We start from the raw sequence: 19,886 nt of genomic DNA on the forward strand, positions 1-19,886 counted from the left end.
AAAATACATTTTGAAAACTGAGTAGCAGTTTGCCATCCCTATGCAATTTTTGTTTGCATTTAAAAGACTATTTTTAAAAAATGAATAAAAAGCAGACTTTTGTTGAATGTCTGTCACTGTTGATGTATTCCACATCTCGGCAATTCCGAGTATTTAATTCACCTAACATTCATGTTTGTGAAACGGTTTAAATTGTATATATTTTTAAGTTATTAGTATATAATAAGGTAATGTAAGGTAATTTTACCGAATAAATGTGCACCAACTCCTCAAAAACTACTTTTTTTTAAAACCCTAACCCAAATACAGCTGTGTGAGTCATAAATATAAATGATCATTTTATTACAATTACAATTAAATCTTTCAATCTAAAAAAAAATATACAACCCCTATTCCAATGAAGTTGGGACGTTGTGTTAAACATAAATAAAAACAGAATACAATGATTTGCAAATCATGTTCAACCTATATTTAATTGAATACACTACAAAGACAAGATATTTAATGTTCAAACTGATCAACTTTATTGTTTTTAGCAAATAATCATGAACTTAGAATTTTATGGCTGCAACATGTTCCAAAAAAGCTGGGACAGGTGGCAAAAAGGACTGAGAAAGTTGAGGAATGCTCATCAAACACCTGTTTGGAACATCCCACAGGTGAACAGGCTCATTGGGAACAGGTGGGTGCCATGCTTGGGTAGAAAAGGAGCTTCCCTGAATTGCTCAGTCATTCACAAGCAAAGATGGGGCGAGGTTCACCTCTTTGTGAACAAGTGCGTGAGAAAATAGTCGAACAGTTTAAGGACAATGTTCGTCAACGTACAATTGAAATGAATTTAGGGATTTCATCCTCTACGGTCCATAATATCATCAAGAGGTTCAGAGAATCTGGAGAAATCACTGCATGTAAGCGGCAAGGCCGAAAACCAACACTGAATGCCCGTGATCTTCGATCCCTCAGGCGGCGTTGCATCAAAAACCGACATCAATGTGGAAAGGATATCACCACATGGGCTCAGGAACACTTCAGAAAACCAATGTCGGTAAATACAGTTTGGCGCTACATCCGTAAGTGCAACTTGAAACTCTACTATGCAAAGCAAAAGACATTTAGCAACAACACCCAGAAATGCTGCCAGCTTCTCTGGGCCCGAGCTCATCCAAGATGGACTGATGAAAAGTGGAAAAGTGTTCTGTGGTCCGACGAGTCCGCATTTCAAATAGTTTTTGGAAATTGTGGATGTCGTGTCCTGTGGGCCAAAGAGGAAAAGAACCATCCGGACTGTTATGGACGCAAAGTTCAAAAGCCAGCATCTGCAATGGTATGGGGCTGTGTTAGTGCCAATGGCATGGGGGTAATTTACACATCTGTGAAGGCACCATTAATGCTGAAAGGTACATACAGGTTTTGGAGAAGCATATGCTGCCATCCAAGCAACATCTTTTACACGGACGCCCCCGCTTATTTCAGCAAGACGATGCCAAACCACATTTTTTATAGGTATGGTTGGATATGTATAGGGGAATGTAAAAGATTCCCTCTGACCTCCGGACCAAAACAGTAAAACAACTAAAATGGCATGCTACATTGGTAGAAAAAAAAAATCCCCCCCACATGTGTTTGTTTTTCAGGCAAAAGTTCCATGTTAATTCGCCTGCTGAGGCGTTGATTTAAAAAAAAAAAAAAAAAGTAAACCTTGTGAAAATCAATTGAGAAATGACAATGACTTAATTTCAATGCCCGTGCATTGCCTTAAATGGGATCTTCGACCTTTCCAACATGGCCGTCACGAAGGCACGTCAAGGCAACGATTTATGCTACCTATGTGATGACTGTCGTGTTCTGTCAAATGTCTGGACCCACTCACTTCCGGTTTCTCGTAAAGTTTGGGGCTAAAAAACTCCAGCGCTATAAAAATGTCAGCAATTGCTGGCGAATTGTTAAAACGGGACGAAGATGAAGAATTCAAGATATTCGTACTTTTATACTACAACGCATTGCAAGGGTCAGGGATACCAGAAACCTACTGGAGGAGCCTACACCATAAAATCACCAACGAGGTCAGTGATAAAATTCAAATTCATGACAGTATTTGAATGGATCACAACAATTTGGTTAATACGTGGGTACCTGTGTGTTGCTCCTCACTTGTCATTAACGATGGCGTACATAAATACGATCCGTTCTTTTCTCGACAGGCTTTTGATGCTGGGGATGTGTTTGGAATCATCCAAATGCAAGAAAATTATGGTGGAATAAAGCAGGAGTGCGTGGATGAGGACAACCCTGGAACAAGGTTACGCTCCAGAGTGATTGTTACTTGCGAGAGTGGACTGCGAGCTTCACAACCGACAAGGTAACTCTCTTTATTACTCGGGCTGTCACGATCGATTATTTCGAGAATTGTTTATTCTATCGATGACGAAGTCGAAGAATCGGATCAAAATGTATTTTGCATGACTTTATTGCAAAATGTTCGTTTTCCTATTACTTTTTATTCAAGGGAGAGTTTGCAGCAACAGGGAGGGATGGAGGCGTTGAGAGCTATGGCTACACTGAAGAGACACACTTCAGATGTACACAACAATGTGTGTCATTTAAACTAATGCACACAAGTCTAGAAATATGAATGCATATTATGTTAAAATGTGTATTTCAAATATCGTATTGATTTTTTTTTTTTTAAATCAACAGTGTTAGGAATGTGGTAATGACTACGTATAACTGGGCATGAGAAGAAATGATTGCAACTTTATGTCTGGACTGTTACTGTTACCTACTCAATACTCATTTAAATACTGGCAGATGTCACACAAATGACTCGGCATACTTTTTTTGCATTTTTGCAACTTGTTTTCTATTGAAACTACGATAAACTGCGCAAACAACATGGAGGGGGGGGGGGGTAAGAGGAATGTGTGCTGATTTTTACATCACTGTATTTTTTTCACATCGCAAGTTAAAAAAAAAAAATCACGTCATTTTCTTCCAACAGTGTGCAGCCCCAATTAATATCGAAATCACGTTTAACAAACGGGATTATTCATTGGTTTCAGCATGTTGTCTTTATTCAACTACCAAAACTCAACTTTAAACGAGAACATCAAAGAACAACCAGAAAATAAATTATTATATTCAAATAATAGCAATAAAAAACAACAAATACAAATAAATACCTGATGTTCCTGCTGTGCACGCATTGGCCTTTTAGGGGCAGTGTGGTGCATGCATGGAGATACACTACACAAAGTGACAACCTTTATTACTAGAACTCGTTTTTTGAGTATTGTTATATTACCTGTGTGTATGTAGCGTTCGTCTGTGAATATTCGGTATGCTAAAGCACAGGTGTCAAACTAAAGGCCCGGGGGCCAGATCTGGCCCTCCACATCATTTTATGTGGCCCGCAGAAGAATACCATTTCCATGATTCCTGCTAAAATCTGTACCAAAATTTGTATTTGTCATGTATTCAATAATGTTGAGGTATTGCAAGCATTTTTGTTTGTTTGTTACCTAACCCCTTTTTACAGTCACTTGAACAAACTATTATCCTTAACTACTGATTTCAAAACTAGCTTTCCATAATTTTGCAGTATATATGTAATACCATGATGAGACGATGAAACATTTATATTGGTTAGGGTTATGGCGCTTTGAGGGAAAATGTGCCAACAATGTGGCTCACCATTCTCCTCGAAACATCATGGCACAACCACTGTCTTTTGGCAGTTACGAAATGTGCATCAAAAATGTACCACATTTTCAAATCCATTCAATGAAAAATATGAACTTTTCACTGCTGCAAAGAAAAAAAAATCACAATGTCATTTTTGTTTGTTTGTTTGTTTATTATTACGTTAGGCAGTTTCAAGATATTTCAATGACCATTGTGCCTTGTTCTTTTATCAACAGAGAACCAGCAATTTTGTCAGCATTTCCATATTGGAGCCCTGGTTGCTATTTGAGCCAATACAGAATTATCCAACTTCTATTAATGTAGTTTTCGATTTTTAATTTACTTGTTTAGGGAACTTGAGGCTTTTTAAATGAGTGAAACTGAAACACATTTAACCCCTTTGCACCTTGTGTCTGCAGTATTTTCTTGGTGGACCATGCTTGGACATATCGTGTTGATCATGCTCGTCAGCAGTTGGAGCAGATTCCTGGCCTGTTGCCCCGAATGGCCTCCCTCATGGGGTTGGACTTGAGTAGGAAGAATAGCGATGCTGATAAAGTAGAGTTGGTGATGGAGCACATGTGGCTGTACAACCAGACCTATCAACTTTCCCAAGGGGTATTTCGAAAATGACACGCATTTCGTCGTACCTAATGCCGCATGGCACTGTTATTCTTTTCCATCAATTCCTTCTTTCAAAGCACTGTACTTCTTTTCTATTCCTAATATGCTTTGATGTTCAGTCTGCGGAGGAGAAGATTCCAGTGTGGTACATCATGGACGAGTTTGGTTCTCAAGTGCGTCACTCTGACCATCCCAGCTGTGGCATGGCTCCCTTCTTCTTTGTTGAAGCCCACGCGGCCTACACTGTACTCTGGCCTCTCAGAGACCTGCAAGAGGGAGGTGATGGAAAACACACATCACAGATCAGGGATGAAAAATATGTAATAATCCAGATGATTATCGATGGTTACACCAAAGGAATTGTGCACTAAGATGTTTTGGAAGCTGTTTTGTGTGTTCATTGGTCATAGTCACACTAAACCGTAATAGTTTTTTAATATTGCATCAAATGGTTGAGATAGGCGGGGTCAAATTTTAAATGATGGTGTTAATCAGCAGTATACATTTCCACAAGATAATGAAAACTTAGAGGTTATTGTTTGAGCATGTGACTGATTGTGTCAAAGCCTTAGAATAAGAACACAGTGGGCCCGTGCTGTTGGCGGGGAATAGGGACCGAGTCCAACTGTGAAGATCTGCAGATAATTGACGCTCATTATGTCCACAAAGCACATGTAGACGAATTTGGCCAACTCCCAGGTACCCTCCAGAACTCAGCTGAGGGTGTAGAGCTGTTCCACAGCCAGCACAAAAACCACATTGTTTCTCCTGAATTTGAGATCCTCATACTCATTTGGAATCATTTAATTTTACAGATGAAATAACCCGTGACTTTGCATATGGTGAGTCAGACCCTCTGGTCAGGCAGTGCCGTTTGTTACCATGGATACCTGCTGATCTACAAGGGGTATGTGAAAAAACCACAGAGCCAGCAGATTCATATTATGAGGTGGGTATCATTACTTTGTTGATGAAAAATTTCTTGCTTGGGGAAAAATCTCATTACAGGGCAATGGGCCTCATTCACTAATAAATGCTTCGAAATGTTCTTACTCTGCACATAAATTGAGCATATGCGCAAAATCCCTGTCAGATTCGCGACACGTGCACACGGGCCAGTTGTCTTTTCGCCAACGTGCGTACGTTAGTGAATGAGAATTTATTCTAAATTAAGAGCTCGTGCCTGCCAAGCTGCAGTGGCGCGATCTTCAACTAACACTGGAGTGGTTGGCAGCCGCGTGTGAAGCGGTTTCGGCTGAGAATCAGCACGTCCATATCCGACTGAGGCCAAGGTACGCAGTCGGAAATGGGTCGATGGCCAGGTCGGGGATGAGGTCTGCCCCAAGCGGAGGAGTTCAAGTATTTTATCTAAGGGGGGGGGGGAGAATTATAGCGGGAGATTGACAGGCGTATCAGCGCAGCGTCCGACTCAGTGTCGGACAAAAGTGGCTATGGAGAGAAGTCAGGGCTTCCCGACTTAAGCTGCTGCCCCCGCGACCCGACCCCGGATAACGATTGAAGCAAAAATGTGTGCATACACACTGTTAGTGAATGACGCCCAATGCGGTTCTCAAATTCCTATTACTTTTCATGATGCAATGCAAGTCTTCTTACTGTTGTGTCTGTGCTACATCTAGGCTGTTTTGAAGGAGAACAAAGAGCAACTTCCTCTGGAAATTAATCCCTCCACACTACCCCAGGGCAGAATACTTAAGTACATGATAATACCATATTCGGACGATTAGTAAATCTCAGATGTGCCGTTCACATGGTGAATTTTCCATTGTTTTCAACTTTGGTTCCAGGGTGTACTCTGAAATGTCACAAGTGATTAACAACTTGACGCATTCACGTTTCCAGCTGACGGACAATGAGGAGGAGGCGGATATCGTTTGGAGCTACAACCACATCAAAGACTTCAGGTAAGGACAATATTTGCACACATACGCGACACGGCGTGGATATACAGTAAGTTCATTGGATTTATTCTAATGATATTGATGTTGTCAGTTGCATTTTCTTTTTTGGGGTGTTATTAGCTGTGTGTTTTGGGTCATTATCCTGTTGGAACACCTGCATCTGAGACCAAGCTTTGTCACAATAGTCAGCACATTTCTCTCCAGAATGCCTTGATAGTCTTCAGTCTCCAAGACACCCTGTGCCAGATATAACAAAGCAGCCCCAAAACATAACTGTGTCTCCTCCATGTTTCACAGTAGGAACAGTGTTCTTTTCTTGGTATGCTTCATTTTTGCATTCATTTCCAGTCATTTTTGTATTTATAATTATTTTTGTCAGATTAAGTTATTTTGTAAGTTATTTCAGTGAACATTGTGGATTTTTCTTTCATTAACAGAAGGGTACCAATAATTTGTCCACGTATCTATGTTGTACAATATGGATCAATTAAGTGAAACCTTGGAAATACTCTGAAGCTGATTATTATAGAGACCATAGATTTTCAATTTGGGCCTTTTTATTTTCTGTTTCAACTCCCAATTTTTAATCAGTATTCTTGATTTCAAATCAGCTATGGCTCTGTGGGACCTCTGTGAAAATGTTGTTGTAACATCTGACTTTCTGACAGGAAGCTCAGCGTGGAGCGACCTCATGTCATGATTAACCAGTTTCCCTGTGAGAACCTCATCACTGTGAAAGATTGCCTCGCTGCCGTGGCCCGCAGAGTGAAGGATGGTTCAGATGTGATACCGAAGACCTTCAACCTCCAGACAGAGCTTCCACAGTTCATAAGGCACTATCAAGAGAGACAACAGAGGTAGTTTTTCTTTTTTTTTTAAATGACGAACAACAATCAAATTACCAACCAACCTGAGATTTGTTTTGATTTTAGGGGACAAGATAACCACTGGATATGTAAGCCCTGGAATTTGGCACGTGGGATGGACATACACATCACCAACAATCTGAACTACATAATCCGACAGCGAGAGAGTACACCAAAGGTATTGTTTGCCCAAACTGGCGGGTGTTATAATACTGTGTATACAAAAAGTATTCAGCGCACCTTTACTTTCCCTGTACATCCTTTATGTTGCAGCCTTAGGCGCAGTCAAAAAGAAGTAAGCCAGAGATTTTCACAGTATTGTTGTTTAAATACTTACAACATTTTTTGTTTAAGCCTGTCCTCTTCGCGACAGCCATTTTGGAAATGACGTAATGTTGGCTGCCTGTCAGAAGCAGAGAGCTGTGATTGAATTTCTTGCATTGGAAGGCGAACCACCACTAAACACATTCAAAAGGTTGCACAATGTTTATGGGGTTAGGGTTATGTCATTGATGCTGACGCATGATGATGATGTCATCACTGGTGACGCTACAATCTTCTCTGATCGGTGCCTCAACCTTAGCACTGTTCCCAGGAGTCACCGCTGAAGATGGTCTGCCGCTCCTTTGCCTGCCACGGAGGTCACTCAAAGCAGGCTCTTGTTCTTCGCCTTTGATCCTGGACACCCACTTTTTGACTGTGCTTAAGACCATTGCAGCTTCCCCATACACATTTTGCATCCTTTTGAAAGTTTTTAATGGTGGTTCCCCCTACCTATCATTAGGGGACTGAAAGCGGTGTTCAACAGGTGGGTTTTCAGTTGTACTTGGTCTGGATGGGGAGAGACAGGAGGTTGTTGTCAGCAAAGCGCGAGGTGCGGGTGGGAGTGTGGCAGCTGAGGCACTGTATTATATTATCATACCTCAAATTACTGGTGCCCTCACGCTATTAACCCACAGTGTCTATTGTATTTCGTCGAGAAAAAGTATTAAGGTTTTTTGTTGTTGTTGTTCTTCTTCTTCTTCTTCAGGTCGTGTGTAAATACATTGAGGACCCAGTGCTGTTCGAGAGGGACGACGTTGGACTGGTGAAGTTTGACATCCGCTACATGTTGATGTTGCGCTCTGTGAACCCTCTGCGCCTCTACGCCTACAATGTCTTCTGGTTGCGCTTTGCGAATAGGTATTGCATGATTACACAGTGAATATAAAAAAATATACCTGTAGATTCGGGGATTAAAAGGCTATAAATAACAACTATTCCAATTTTTTCCCCGATTGTTTTGGTGCAGATAATTACAAGTACATACAGAAAATATTCACATTGATTGATTTATCTTGTTGCAAATCATATGAGAAGTGTGAAATAGAACAAAAAAAATAGCAATTTCAGCAGTATTATGAATTGTTTATTTATTTACACGTGCAACATACATATCAAAGTGAATTTACCAGCATGCGCCTTATGATTACATTCGCTAACCGTCAGTGTATCCCTACCAATAGCCAAAAACAAACACTTCAAGGAACTTCGCTGTGTTACATATTGCTTAATGTTAACTCAATATGCAATTATATATTTAATATAATTAAAAAAAAAAAAAAATTTAGGACCTTTGTTATGCCTTCACTCAAATGTTTTTCTAAACCTCTTCAGACCTTTCTCTCTGGACCATTTTGATGACTACCAGAAACACTTTACTGTCATGAACTATACAGAGGGTGTGGAGCTAAAGCAGGTACTTTATAATGCATTTTAAACAAAGTCATTTCTTGATTTGTAATAGTCGCTGACATCAAACTGATCCAATGGTCTCTGTCACCAGGTTCACTATGATGAGTTCATCCCCATGTTTGAAAAACAGTACCCCCAGTATCCATGGAAGGAAGTGGAAGTAAGTGACTTTATTTAACCTTTATTTATCCAGGTAAGGCAATTGAAAACAGATTCCCATTTACAATGCCGACTTAGCTGCAGACAGCAGAGCAAAAAGAAATAAATACAAACAAAACAAATAAATACATATACAATTGTGCAATGTGACCTAGTTACATAGTTACATAACACATTGCATTACATCATAGTATATGATGAATAATAATACATATACATAATGGGAAATAGTACTTTTTCCATCATATTTTTTGTTTCTCACTCTTAAATACAATCAATTACAATTACAAAAGGAAGGAGACATTTACACTTGAACTAAAATAGTATTTGTATCCAAATAAGGCCTCCTGTAAAAAAAAAAAACAAAAAACTTCCCTTACCATCTGTTATATATGAGAGTTGAAAGATAAATCCTGATTAAAGGTTATGCTAAAGTTCCTTACTGTATAGCTGGAGGTGTGCGCAAAGCCATATAGAACATCTATATTACAGTCTGGTCCTATTCGGTAACGAAAGCCAAATACATTTTGTAAGTGTTTTTAAACTGGAAAATTCCAGAGAAGTTTGAAATGTGAGTGAAAAGTAAGAAGGATGAAGAGAAATTACTTTTTAAGGTTTATGCAAATCGACTCAAATTAATCTGCCTCAACCTTAAAAGACTGAATAATACTGGTCCACGGTCAGACCCCTGTGGCATGCCATTTACAACTTTTATATTCACTGAATAATAAAGTTGAAGTATAATCACCGGTACATAAGGACCTATTTATCATTTTGAATACAGCAGTAGGCCAACAGTGGTAGAGTAGCCCTAAGTGGCCAAGTACATTTTTTTTTATCCATACTTTTTTCCTCTCTCAGGCTCAGTTGTTTAAAGCGTTCAAGAGGCTCTTCCAGGCTTCTTCATCTCGACCTGCCCCATATGGTATTTGCCCGTACCCGTCTTCCCGAGCAATCTATGCCGTAGACCTCATGCTGAAGTGGAGAACGGAGGACAATGGCAAGTATTCAATCCATTCTTTGTAAAGTAGGTATAGGAATAGAAATGTCTTTTAAAATCAAGAGTATGCTTCAAGTAACTACCCAAAGTGTCTGATTTCCAAACCAACAGCCTGATGAAGGCTAGTGGTTTGTTTTTAATGTCTGAGTCCTAAAAAAAAAAAAAAAAAAAAGGCTTTTTACATTTACTATACTAACTTGCAACCTTCTTTTTAGGAACATTTAACCCTTCAAAAAGCACCAGGGGATACTAGCAGCACTTCAGTTCCCCATTGGTTTGACTGATTTCTTTGTCGATCCTTAGACGAGCCAATGAGATCATCATCTGGTTACGCCATTCTTGGCGTGACTGGATGATAACGCTCCTCTTTTGTCATGCCAGGTTTGCACTGGAATACTGTTAGCCTCATTGGTTTGTCGGACTATACTAGAATATTGAGTCATGTGTTGCTTTTCGTTGCCAGATTTGAAAAGTTGTCCTTTTCATAATTCGAGCAATTGTCACGATCAAAAAGTGTAACGACTGGTTGAGTATTGCCGCATGACTGACCGACGTAGTTGGGCGACTTGTTCTTACTACTTGTTGGTATTCATGATGCAATTTTAATCCAGTGAAAGAAAAGCACAGGTGTGTAATGTAATGGAAAATAATAATAATAATCTATTTTGTTTTCAATTCACAGCAGGTGAGCGTGTCATGATCCCTCAGATTCTGGAGTTCAACTTCAGCCCAGACTGCGCCCGAGCCTGCCTCTACCACCCAGACTTCTACAACCACATGTTCCAGACACTGTTTTTGGACCAGCCTGACGACTGCCCTGTTACACAGATTGCGTGATAATTTCCTACAGCTCATAATCAATATTTCTGCCCTTTCCTTCTACCAACTTCTCGTTTTCCTTATCTTTGTTTGTTTCTTTGTGTTTTGGGAAAATAAACCAACAGATGAGGGTTGTTCAAAGTATTCCATTGGTGCTATCGAAGTTAAACTTTGTAAACTAGTTTGACTGAATTGCAGTTGACTTTACATCATGTTATAGTCCCAGTTAGTTAGACACTAGTTACTGAAGGTCTGGACTGGCCCGCCATCTAAAACAGTCTGAACCTCTTGCGTTCCACGTTCCACACTTTTCCTACAAGATATTTTTTTAAATCCGTGATCATGACAGTGACATATACCAATTTCAGTGGACTTTTATTTTGAAATGCCACATTAGATTTTGATGGAACCTCTTTTGTTGCAGACCTGGGGGGGGGTAGTGTCCCCCAGAACTGGTTTGGTGTTGTGATAACTAGGATTTTTTTTTTTTTTAAATAATTTTTGAAATCCGTGATCATGACAGTGAAATATAGCAATTTCAGTGGACTTTTATTTTGAAATGCCACATCAGATTTTGATGGGACCTCTTTTGCTGGATACCTGGGGGGGGTAGTGTCCCCCAGAACTGGACCGGTGTTGTGATAACTAGGATATTTTTTTTAAAATAATTTTTTAAATCCGTGATCATGACAGTGACATATACCAATTTCAGAGGACTTTTATTTTGAAATGCCACATCAGATTTTGATGGAACCTCTTTTGTTGCAGACCTGGGGGGGGTAGTGTCCCCCAGAACTGGACCGGTGTTGCGATATCTCATTAAAAATATTTAACAGATTTTTTCAGTCAGGGGTAATGAAAGCAACATGCAGTTTTCAGAGATTTTTATTTTGAAATACAATATCAGATCTTCATCAAACCTCTTTTCGCGGAGTCCTTGGTGGTCTGTCACACAGATCTGAACTTGTCTTGAGATACCAATGGGATTATGTTGGGGTGGCTTTGGCTCAGTAGGTAGAACAGGTTCGAATCCCTGCTACGACTGTCCGCATGTCGAAGTTTCCTTGGGCAAGACACTGAACCCTAATTTGCTCCCAGTGGGCATGGCAGCGCCTTGCATGGCAGCAGTCGCCCATTGGTTTTTGAATATGAGTCTTTGTAAAGCGCTTTGGCCACTGTGATGATGGAGATAAAGCGCTATATAAGTGCAGTCCATTGCCATTTATTTTTCCTAAGATATCAAATAAAGTATATTTTTTTTATGTATGTATGTATGTAATGTATCTCAAGATTCAAATTAACTTGGCTGGTTGCATCCCTTAACCGAAGAGCACTTGCGTCCGTATTATTGGGAAGCTTTTATTTTGAAGGTGGCTTTCGCCGCGAGTTGGCGACCTATTACCGTAATGCCTAGTATGAACAAAATTAGGGGCGGCTGGCTTGACTGCTACTTTTCGAGTGGAGGCTGGCTTGACCGCAGTTTTTGACAATGTGAGACAAAAATCGGTTGCGCTTCGTTTACTCGTTCAAGAGAATATCAGCGAGGGAATCTTATTTATTGATTGATTGATTGGTTTATTTATTATAGCTCGCGTCACCGCAATTTACGAAACTTCCTGGTTTGGATTCCCGAACGTGAACAATCGAGTAAATTGGAGGGCCACTGGAGTAAGACAAGAAGATGATTTTACTTGGGTTTAGTTGAACCTTGGAGAGAACTTTTAAAAGCCAGCTGGTAAGCCAGATTGTGGCGTTCGCGGCGCTACGTCCAGTTTCCGTTCAATTCCGACCGTACATTTATGCGTAGGCGACGTATTCGTTTGACCGTTTGCAATTTGACTGATGACGGCGTTAGAAAGGACTTGATACGCGCTCATAAATCACGACGTTTGTGAATGCGATTCGTGCGGAGCGTCACGTGACCAAACCCGGAAAACAGGTCAGCGGACTTCCTACGTATGCAAGACTGCATGTTAGTATGCGCGTAAATTATTATTTTTTTTAAGTTAAATTTATTTGCAAGCTGAATGATTGTCGAGATTTTAGGTGTGACCCAGTTTCAAACTTGAATAAGTTTCTTTATCATTTCTTTATCCTATTTTCAAAGGGTATTATTAGAAAGCTTTTTAAATGCAGAAATTAACAACATATAATGTTTAGCTTAATTATTTCAAATGAATTCATTCCAGTCATTGCGTGAAAAAAAATGAGCAAATCTCGGGGTAACAAAAATCAGCATAATTTGAAAACAAAAATGAATATTAAGGAGAATTTCTTTTCACAACACAAAATAATCGGACAGCCTCCTTTTAGTTAAGTAATATAATGTACAAATGTATAGTTGAATCCAAAAGCGCGTTTATTTTTAGCCTTGTCGCGTGTCATTTGACGTCGTACTGTAAATATCGGACGCCAATAAAGTTATATAAAAAAAATATATACTTTTGAAAATCAATACATTTCCCTTCAGGTATTTTCTTCAGCCGCTCATGTCCATGGATGACGCAGATACACTTGGTATATAATGGCGTTCCGTTCCTACGGCGGCGGCGTAACTGGAATTTGTACACGCTGCACAATATTGGAAGGGGAAAAAAAATTACATTGCGATATATAATATACTACATATTGTGATGTGGAAAAAAATACAGGATAACATACTCGTGACGTGCACACATTTTTCTTTTTCCCTCTATGTATTTTTTGGACTGTTTATGATACGATATGCACTATATTGCCAAAAGTATTCGCTCACCCGTTCAAATAATCGGAATTAGGTGTTCAAATCGTTTCCGTGGCCATAGGTGTATAAAATCAAGCACCTAGGAATGCAGAGTGTTTTTACAAACATTTGTGAAAGAATGGGTCGCTCTCAGCAGCTCAGTGAACTCCAGCGTGGAACTGTGATAGGATGCCACCTGTGCAACAAGTCCACTCGTGAAATTTCCTTGCTCCTAAATATTGGAGCTGTCAGCTGTATTATAAGAACGTGGAAGCCAAGATCCAGCCACGAAGTGGCAGGCCACGTAAACTTCAGATTAGCTCAAGAACAGTGGGCAGAGAGCTTCATGGATTGGGTTTCCGTGGCCGAGCAGCTGCATCCAAGCCATACATCACCAAGTGCATTGCAAAGCGTCGGATGCAGTGGTGTAAAGGACGCCCCCGCTGGACTCTAGAGCAGTGTTCTTTGGAAGCACGCTTCTCCCTCTCCAACTGGCAGTCTGATGGACGAGACTTAGTTTGGCAGTTGTCAGGAAAATGATATTTGCCTGATTGCATTGTGCAAAGTGTAATGTTTGGTGGCGGGGGGTCATGGTGTTGGGGTTGTTCTTCAGGAGCTGGGCTTGACCCCTTAGTTCCAGTGGAAGGAACTCTGAATGCTTCAGCACCATAGGTATTGGACAATTCCATGCTCCCAACTTTGTGGGAACACTTTGAAGCTGGCCCCTTCCTCTTCCAACATGACTGTGCACCAGTGCACAAAGCAAGGGGCATAGACATGGATGACAGAGTCTGGTGTGGATGAACTTGACTGGCCTCCACAGAGTCCTGACCTCAACCCGATAGAACACCTTTGGGATGAATTAGAGCGGAGATTGAGAGCCAGGCGTTCTCGTCCAACATCAGTGTGTGATCTCACAGATGCGCTTCTGGAAGAATGGTCAGAAAATCCCCAAAACCTTGTGGGCAGCTTTCCCAGAAGAGTTGAAGCTCCTATAGCTGCAAAGGGTGGACGGAAGTCATATTGAACCCTGTGGATCTGGAAAAGGATGTCGCATTTTTGGGGGGGATGTCTTCCATGTAGTGTGACAATATAAAGGAGAACCCTCTGACATACTGTATCACCTGACGTCGACCAATACGATTACGTCTTGAAATGGCAATCCCGCCTGCCTTGCTCGCTGTTGTTAACATTTATTCGCACGCACAAGCCAGTGTTGACTGGCCAGTGTTGACTGTGTTGTCGCGCATAAATCGACAGAACACCAGCATGTTTACGTACCAACGTTAGTGCTAGCACTAGCTCGTGAATTATGTTGCCTGCTTCCGAGCTGTATGATCCGCGCGGTGCATGTTGGGTACCGAGTCTTTTATGTGACTATTGCGCATGCGTCCATCACGATGACGATAATCAAACAATAAATCGTGCAGCCCTAGTAGAGACGTACAGTTGTCTATCATAGACCTGTGCTAAAGTCTTAGTAAAGTTCTAATTACAGTAAATATTTTCATGAAAAACTTGTGACTTGAATTTAAAACAATGAAAAGAAAAACTAAGTACAGTAGGAACTGAGCATGCCTTCTTTTGCCACATGATTATGTATTCTTTCTCCGCTGCATAGACTATTTCATTGCGCGAAGTTCGTAACCTCGATACATCCTATGTCAGGACTGTTGTAAACTAAGGACCCCTGTTTGTTTGCTCTCAAAATTATGGCATATCCAAAAATGTAATTAACATCTTCAGAAAATATGTTGCAAATCATGAAACTTCATTTCGGACATCCAATGGTAGAGACATTTTGGCATTCAAAGTTTGAAAAATATTACTCTAGAATATTTATTTTCTTAGAAACAATTATAACCTTCGATGGATAACAACTGCTGATGGATAACAACTGCTAATCTCAGTTTCTCTCTTTTTGTCCTAGATATTTCACTGAAGTCATCACATAGTCTGCTTTCCTTGCAATGCCATCTGGATGTGTAGACAGTCAAGGAAAAGCCTATCCTGCATGCCAACAGCGTAGCAGTCCCCACCCCACTATTTCAACTCAGAACAATCAGGACATCTTTGATTCAATGATCAGCTCTGAAAATGGAATGCAAAACCACAATGAAGCAAATCAATATTCTGGGAAGCCTATCGTAGACCATCCATTTCGCTCTCAAAATCCTGCAACCCACAGTCAACAGGAGAAGGCTGCAAGCGATGAAAACATGGAACTCGTTCTCACCCACAGATCTCATGGATTATAAATACCCTCCCAGATCACTGCAGGTTTCAAATCGCTCTTCAAGGCCACATCTTCGTCGGAGAAGTTGCGTGCCAATTCTAATCCTAATCCCCATTTGTCCAATGCACGATGCCATTTATCTTTGCCAATGAGTAGTTCACCAACTACTTTGAATTTTGGACAAAACAAAGCACAAAACCTAGACTGTGCAGGCGGCGCTGATTCAGCTGTTTGTGGGCAACTGGTGTCTTCTCGTCAGGCATCAACATGTGGGGTTTTGCCAACTGGAGAAATGGAACCACCAACAGATGATCAAATACAAACCCTGATTGCAGACAGGCTCGCATACTTTAGGACTCAAAAGAACAGTCTTTATGGCTCTACAACTATCCACAAGGGTCTGTCCTTTTGGACAAATAACAGAGACGCCTGTTCCAATCAAATCGTTGCTGAGCAGTTCACTGCTGCCGCTGGAAAAGCCAAATGCTTGAATGGGAACACAGGAAAGGCTGATGGGATATGTCCCAAATTCAAAGATGATTTCACTGATTCAGCATCAGAAAATCTTTCATCAGGTACTTAGTGTCTAGAAAATCATGTTTCCACCAAGTATCTCTGTTTATTAGTTTATTACAAAACCAACATTTTCTCTCATTATCAAAAGATGAGAGAAAGCAAACAATACCAAAAAAAAAAAAAAAAAAACACTTCATGGTGATTTATAATGTGATCAATAACGGTAAAGACATGGCCCACTAATGAAAATCAATGAATTTTACTGATAGGAGAATTTTAATTATTGGCAGTTGTTATCCATCACAAGGTTGTAACAGACAGCAGACATTAGCAGAGAGCAACGTAAATGGTGTTATTTCTGAGATACGAGTGAATATGTATGAATTTGTGAAAGTGCTGGAACTATTGCACGTCTTTACTGATATCACGATTGTATAAAGACAAAAGGTGTAATGGGTTTAATGAGTACAGGTATTACTTTAACCGAGCCTTTGAATAACGATAGTTTTTTCGTAGGATAATGCGACATCTGTCATTAGCAGTACATTAGTGTCATTGTTCAATCATAAAATTGATTGGAGGAAATATACAGCTTCATTTTTCATTTACAGAGAGACTCTTTGTAAGTATTGGGGCATAGATAAATAACATCAATCTCTTTACTCCCTCAGAATATCTGCAAATTATGATGGACGTTGCTACCACTTGTTCAAAGCATCAAGGAGGAACCGACCAAAACGACTCATCAAAAATTAATAATAAGCCTGTTTGCGTCGGTGTGAGCAGTAAACCAGAACTTTTCCAAGTTGCACATACCAAGTCAAATTGTATTGACTCTGTTGCGTCAAATAATGAAGTAAAACATTTTCACGGTCCTGCAGATTATGCAGCACAAAATTTGAAGACATTACAGGAGAAAGCATTAAGCCCTGTACCTAAAGGTAAGAAGGAGGAACTGTCCCTTGCGCAATTTTTAAAGGATCCACGATATGAAGACATTTCAGATGATGACAGAGATTTAAAGGAGCCAGCAGTATTTCCTTTAAGAGAGCAAAAGAACAGGTTCCAAGCATATTTAGAAAATCCTCAGTATGAAGACATAAGTGACGATGAAACCAGTCCTCCAACATTGGAGCTTCCTCCACCAACTGAACCCAAGGGAAAGATTTCACTATTGAAAAATAAAGTCTGCAGACAAGATTTAACTGAAGTACAGACAGAAATAATTTCAGATGAGGAGGAAGGGGAAAGACAAATGCACCAGTCTGTTTTGTCGCAGAAAGTTCAATATGAACCCTCAAATGAAGAAAATGACTTGCTAGAAAAAGATCCGTCAAAAGAGAGTAAAGAGCGAGATGGACCAGAGACAGGTTCAGAATCATCATCGGGCCTTGCTGCTTCATGTTTCGAGGCTTATGACTCATCTAAACGAAATCTTCAGGAGCATTTTGAAGCGGATTTGGGTTTAACGCAAACAACGGAGTGGGATATGGCTGACAAGCAGCAATACACATTTCAAAAAGAGAGATTGCTGGACAATGAGATTGAAGACAGCTGCGATACCGAAGACAGTTGCGATTACCCGACTGGGTCGGCGCGCAACTATTTGACCGTGTCCGAACGTTTGCTGAAGTGTTCAGCGCCACCGTATTCCGAGGATGAGGATTCTGAAAGTGGAGATCGCCGTTGGCCCAAAAGCAGCAAACCAAAAAAGGTGGGGCGTATGCAAAAACATGCTAACTTTATGAACGTCCAACCCAAAGCCAACAGTCTAACTGATGATTTGGTGGTTTCCAATAAAGTACAAATACTTGCTTCGTCAGAGGATGACAATTATGTTGAACTGAATAATGAGAAGATTGATACCAACAAGCCAGTTACCGTAGGACGTATCATAATCCTGGACTCTGACACGGAGGAAAAAGAACAACACTGTAAAGCATCAAAACGGAAAAGATTCTCTCATGGGTCCACTGGACAGTGTTAATGACATTTTTGTCCACCTTAAATAGGGATCAGCATCTTCATCATCTGCAACTGGAATGAGACTGAAATCCTCACTAAAAAGTGGGTAAAAGTACTTGGGTACTCTCTAAGTCTTTTAATGCATAGAATGCAAGTTTTATTTGATGGTAACTTCCAGTGGATGTGTTTTTCTTTGTCCTCTTGTCAGAATACGTGTCAAGTAAAACACCGTTAGTCCTTTGATGTTGGCTGTTGAACGGCCGTCCATCCAACCAACCATGCATGCAATTAGCATCAACAACAACAAAAAAAGCTTTCAAAAGCTTTCATTCAGTTTTGCCTGGTCAAAAGAACATTTCAGATATCCATGAATATTCTTCCTATCCACAATTAGCTTATCAGACATCTGCAACATCGCAATATTCTGTATAATTTCGTAAGTTAAAATGTGAATAGCACATTTGAAAAAGCATATACAGTGTATATAGGCCTTACTGAGTCCGAAAAAATGAAACATCGTAGAATAGTTTTGTGTACATTCGACTGCGCTGTCTTGAACAGATGTCATTAAATAAATCACTCCGTAGACAAAAATACATTTGCAGAAGGGCTTTGTATCGATCTCCAGCATAGTCAAGCAACCAAATACATTTACAACGAGAGGGCGTAAATATATAAAAGAGTACCAGTGTATGAAGTCAAATTGAGAAACTGACATAAATGTGAATGGAACAATTGTGGTTCAGACACAGATCAGAAGTTGTGTCTCCACGGTGACACTTTCCACAGGTTCTTTTTAAATGTTGGGTCCTCTGTCATTAGCCTATCAGGAAGGGAAAGAAGCTCCAATTCTAGGATGGGGGGGAAAAGTCCAAAAGCCAGTATCTGTGATGGGATGGTGTAGGTTAGTGCCCATGGCATGGGTAAGTTGCACATCTGTGAAGGCACCATGAATGCTGAAAGGTACATACAGGCTTTGGAGGGAGCAACATATGCTGCCATCCAAGCAATGTCGTTATTGGGACGTCCTTGCTGTATTTCATCAAGACATTGACAATCCACATTCTATGTTGGACAGGTTATAGGTTAAGTAATAGTGGAAAAACGTTTTAAAATGATCGATCTTGTTCTCTTTTTTGTATACAGTAAACCTCCGCTATATTGCGGTTCACGCTTTACGGTGATTTTTATTATTGAGGAATTCCTTTTTATTTTATTTTATTCATTTTTTTTTTTTTACTTAATCTTTTTTTTCTGTTTTCAACCAGTTAAGGCAATTGACAGTACGCGTAGTCTCTCTGGGATGCAAACACCTTATTTTTTGTACTGTATCTGTTATTAATTTTGATACTTTCTCACTTTTTCTATCCATTGCGCTTGGATTCTCTTAATATATTTTGTGTTTAAATGTGTGTGTATTGTTTTAAAAGTGTGTTTGAAGACCCTAAAAAAATGTCAGGTTAAAAAAAAAATTAAAAATCATATTTCTATCGGTATTTTTATAGGTATTTCTACATTGCGAATTTTTTAACTATCGTGGGCGGGTCTGGAACGTAACCCGCACGACGAAAACCTGACATTTGAACAGAGGTGTTTAGACTTGATATCCAGTATATCTTCTATTCACCTCCTTTGTTAAGTTGTT

The 19,886-nt window shown here is 40.0% G+C and overlaps 2 protein-coding genes across 5 annotated transcripts; both read left to right on the forward strand.

Moving 5' to 3' along the window:
* Nucleotides 1-1,864: 1,864 nt before the first annotated feature.
* On the forward strand, nucleotides 1,865-12,068 carry ttll12 (tubulin tyrosine ligase-like family, member 12). Its single transcript, XM_061667623.1, has 14 exons — nucleotides 1,865-2,063; nucleotides 2,202-2,359; nucleotides 4,101-4,299; nucleotides 4,425-4,584; nucleotides 5,121-5,254; nucleotides 5,943-6,019; nucleotides 6,111-6,227; nucleotides 6,893-7,081; nucleotides 7,157-7,268; nucleotides 8,121-8,272; nucleotides 8,747-8,828; nucleotides 8,916-8,984; nucleotides 9,845-9,983; nucleotides 10,666-12,068. The coding sequence occupies exons 1-14, from the start codon at nucleotides 1,920-1,922 to the stop codon at nucleotides 10,818-10,820; spliced, it is 1,887 nt and encodes a 628-aa protein (XP_061523607.1). The 5' UTR covers nucleotides 1,865-1,919; the 3' UTR covers nucleotides 10,821-12,068.
* A 135-nt stretch (nucleotides 12,069-12,203) lies between these two features.
* On the forward strand, nucleotides 12,204-19,434 carry LOC133397177 (uncharacterized). 4 transcript variants are annotated; one of them, XM_061667758.1, is made up of 3 exons: nucleotides 12,204-12,537; nucleotides 15,455-16,335; nucleotides 16,948-19,434. In XM_061667758.1, exons 2-3 carry the CDS (start codon nucleotides 15,909-15,911, stop codon nucleotides 18,261-18,263), a joined length of 1,743 nt encoding a protein of 580 aa, XP_061523742.1. In that variant the 5' UTR covers nucleotides 12,204-12,537; nucleotides 15,455-15,908; the 3' UTR covers nucleotides 18,264-19,434. The 4 variants fall into 4 exon arrangements, with proteins under 4 accessions (XP_061523742.1, XP_061523743.1, XP_061523746.1 ...); XM_061667759.1 differs by having other exon boundaries at nucleotides 12,204-12,293; XM_061667762.1 differs by lacking the exon at nucleotides 12,204-12,537 and adding an exon at nucleotides 12,666-12,741.
* The last annotated feature ends 452 nt before the right edge of the window (nucleotides 19,435-19,886 follow it).

Source organism: Phycodurus eques, chromosome 22 (assembly GCF_024500275.1).
Source record: "Phycodurus eques isolate BA_2022a chromosome 22, UOR_Pequ_1.1, whole genome shotgun sequence".
Classification (NCBI taxonomy): Eukaryota; Metazoa; Chordata; class Actinopteri; order Syngnathiformes; family Syngnathidae; genus Phycodurus; species Phycodurus eques.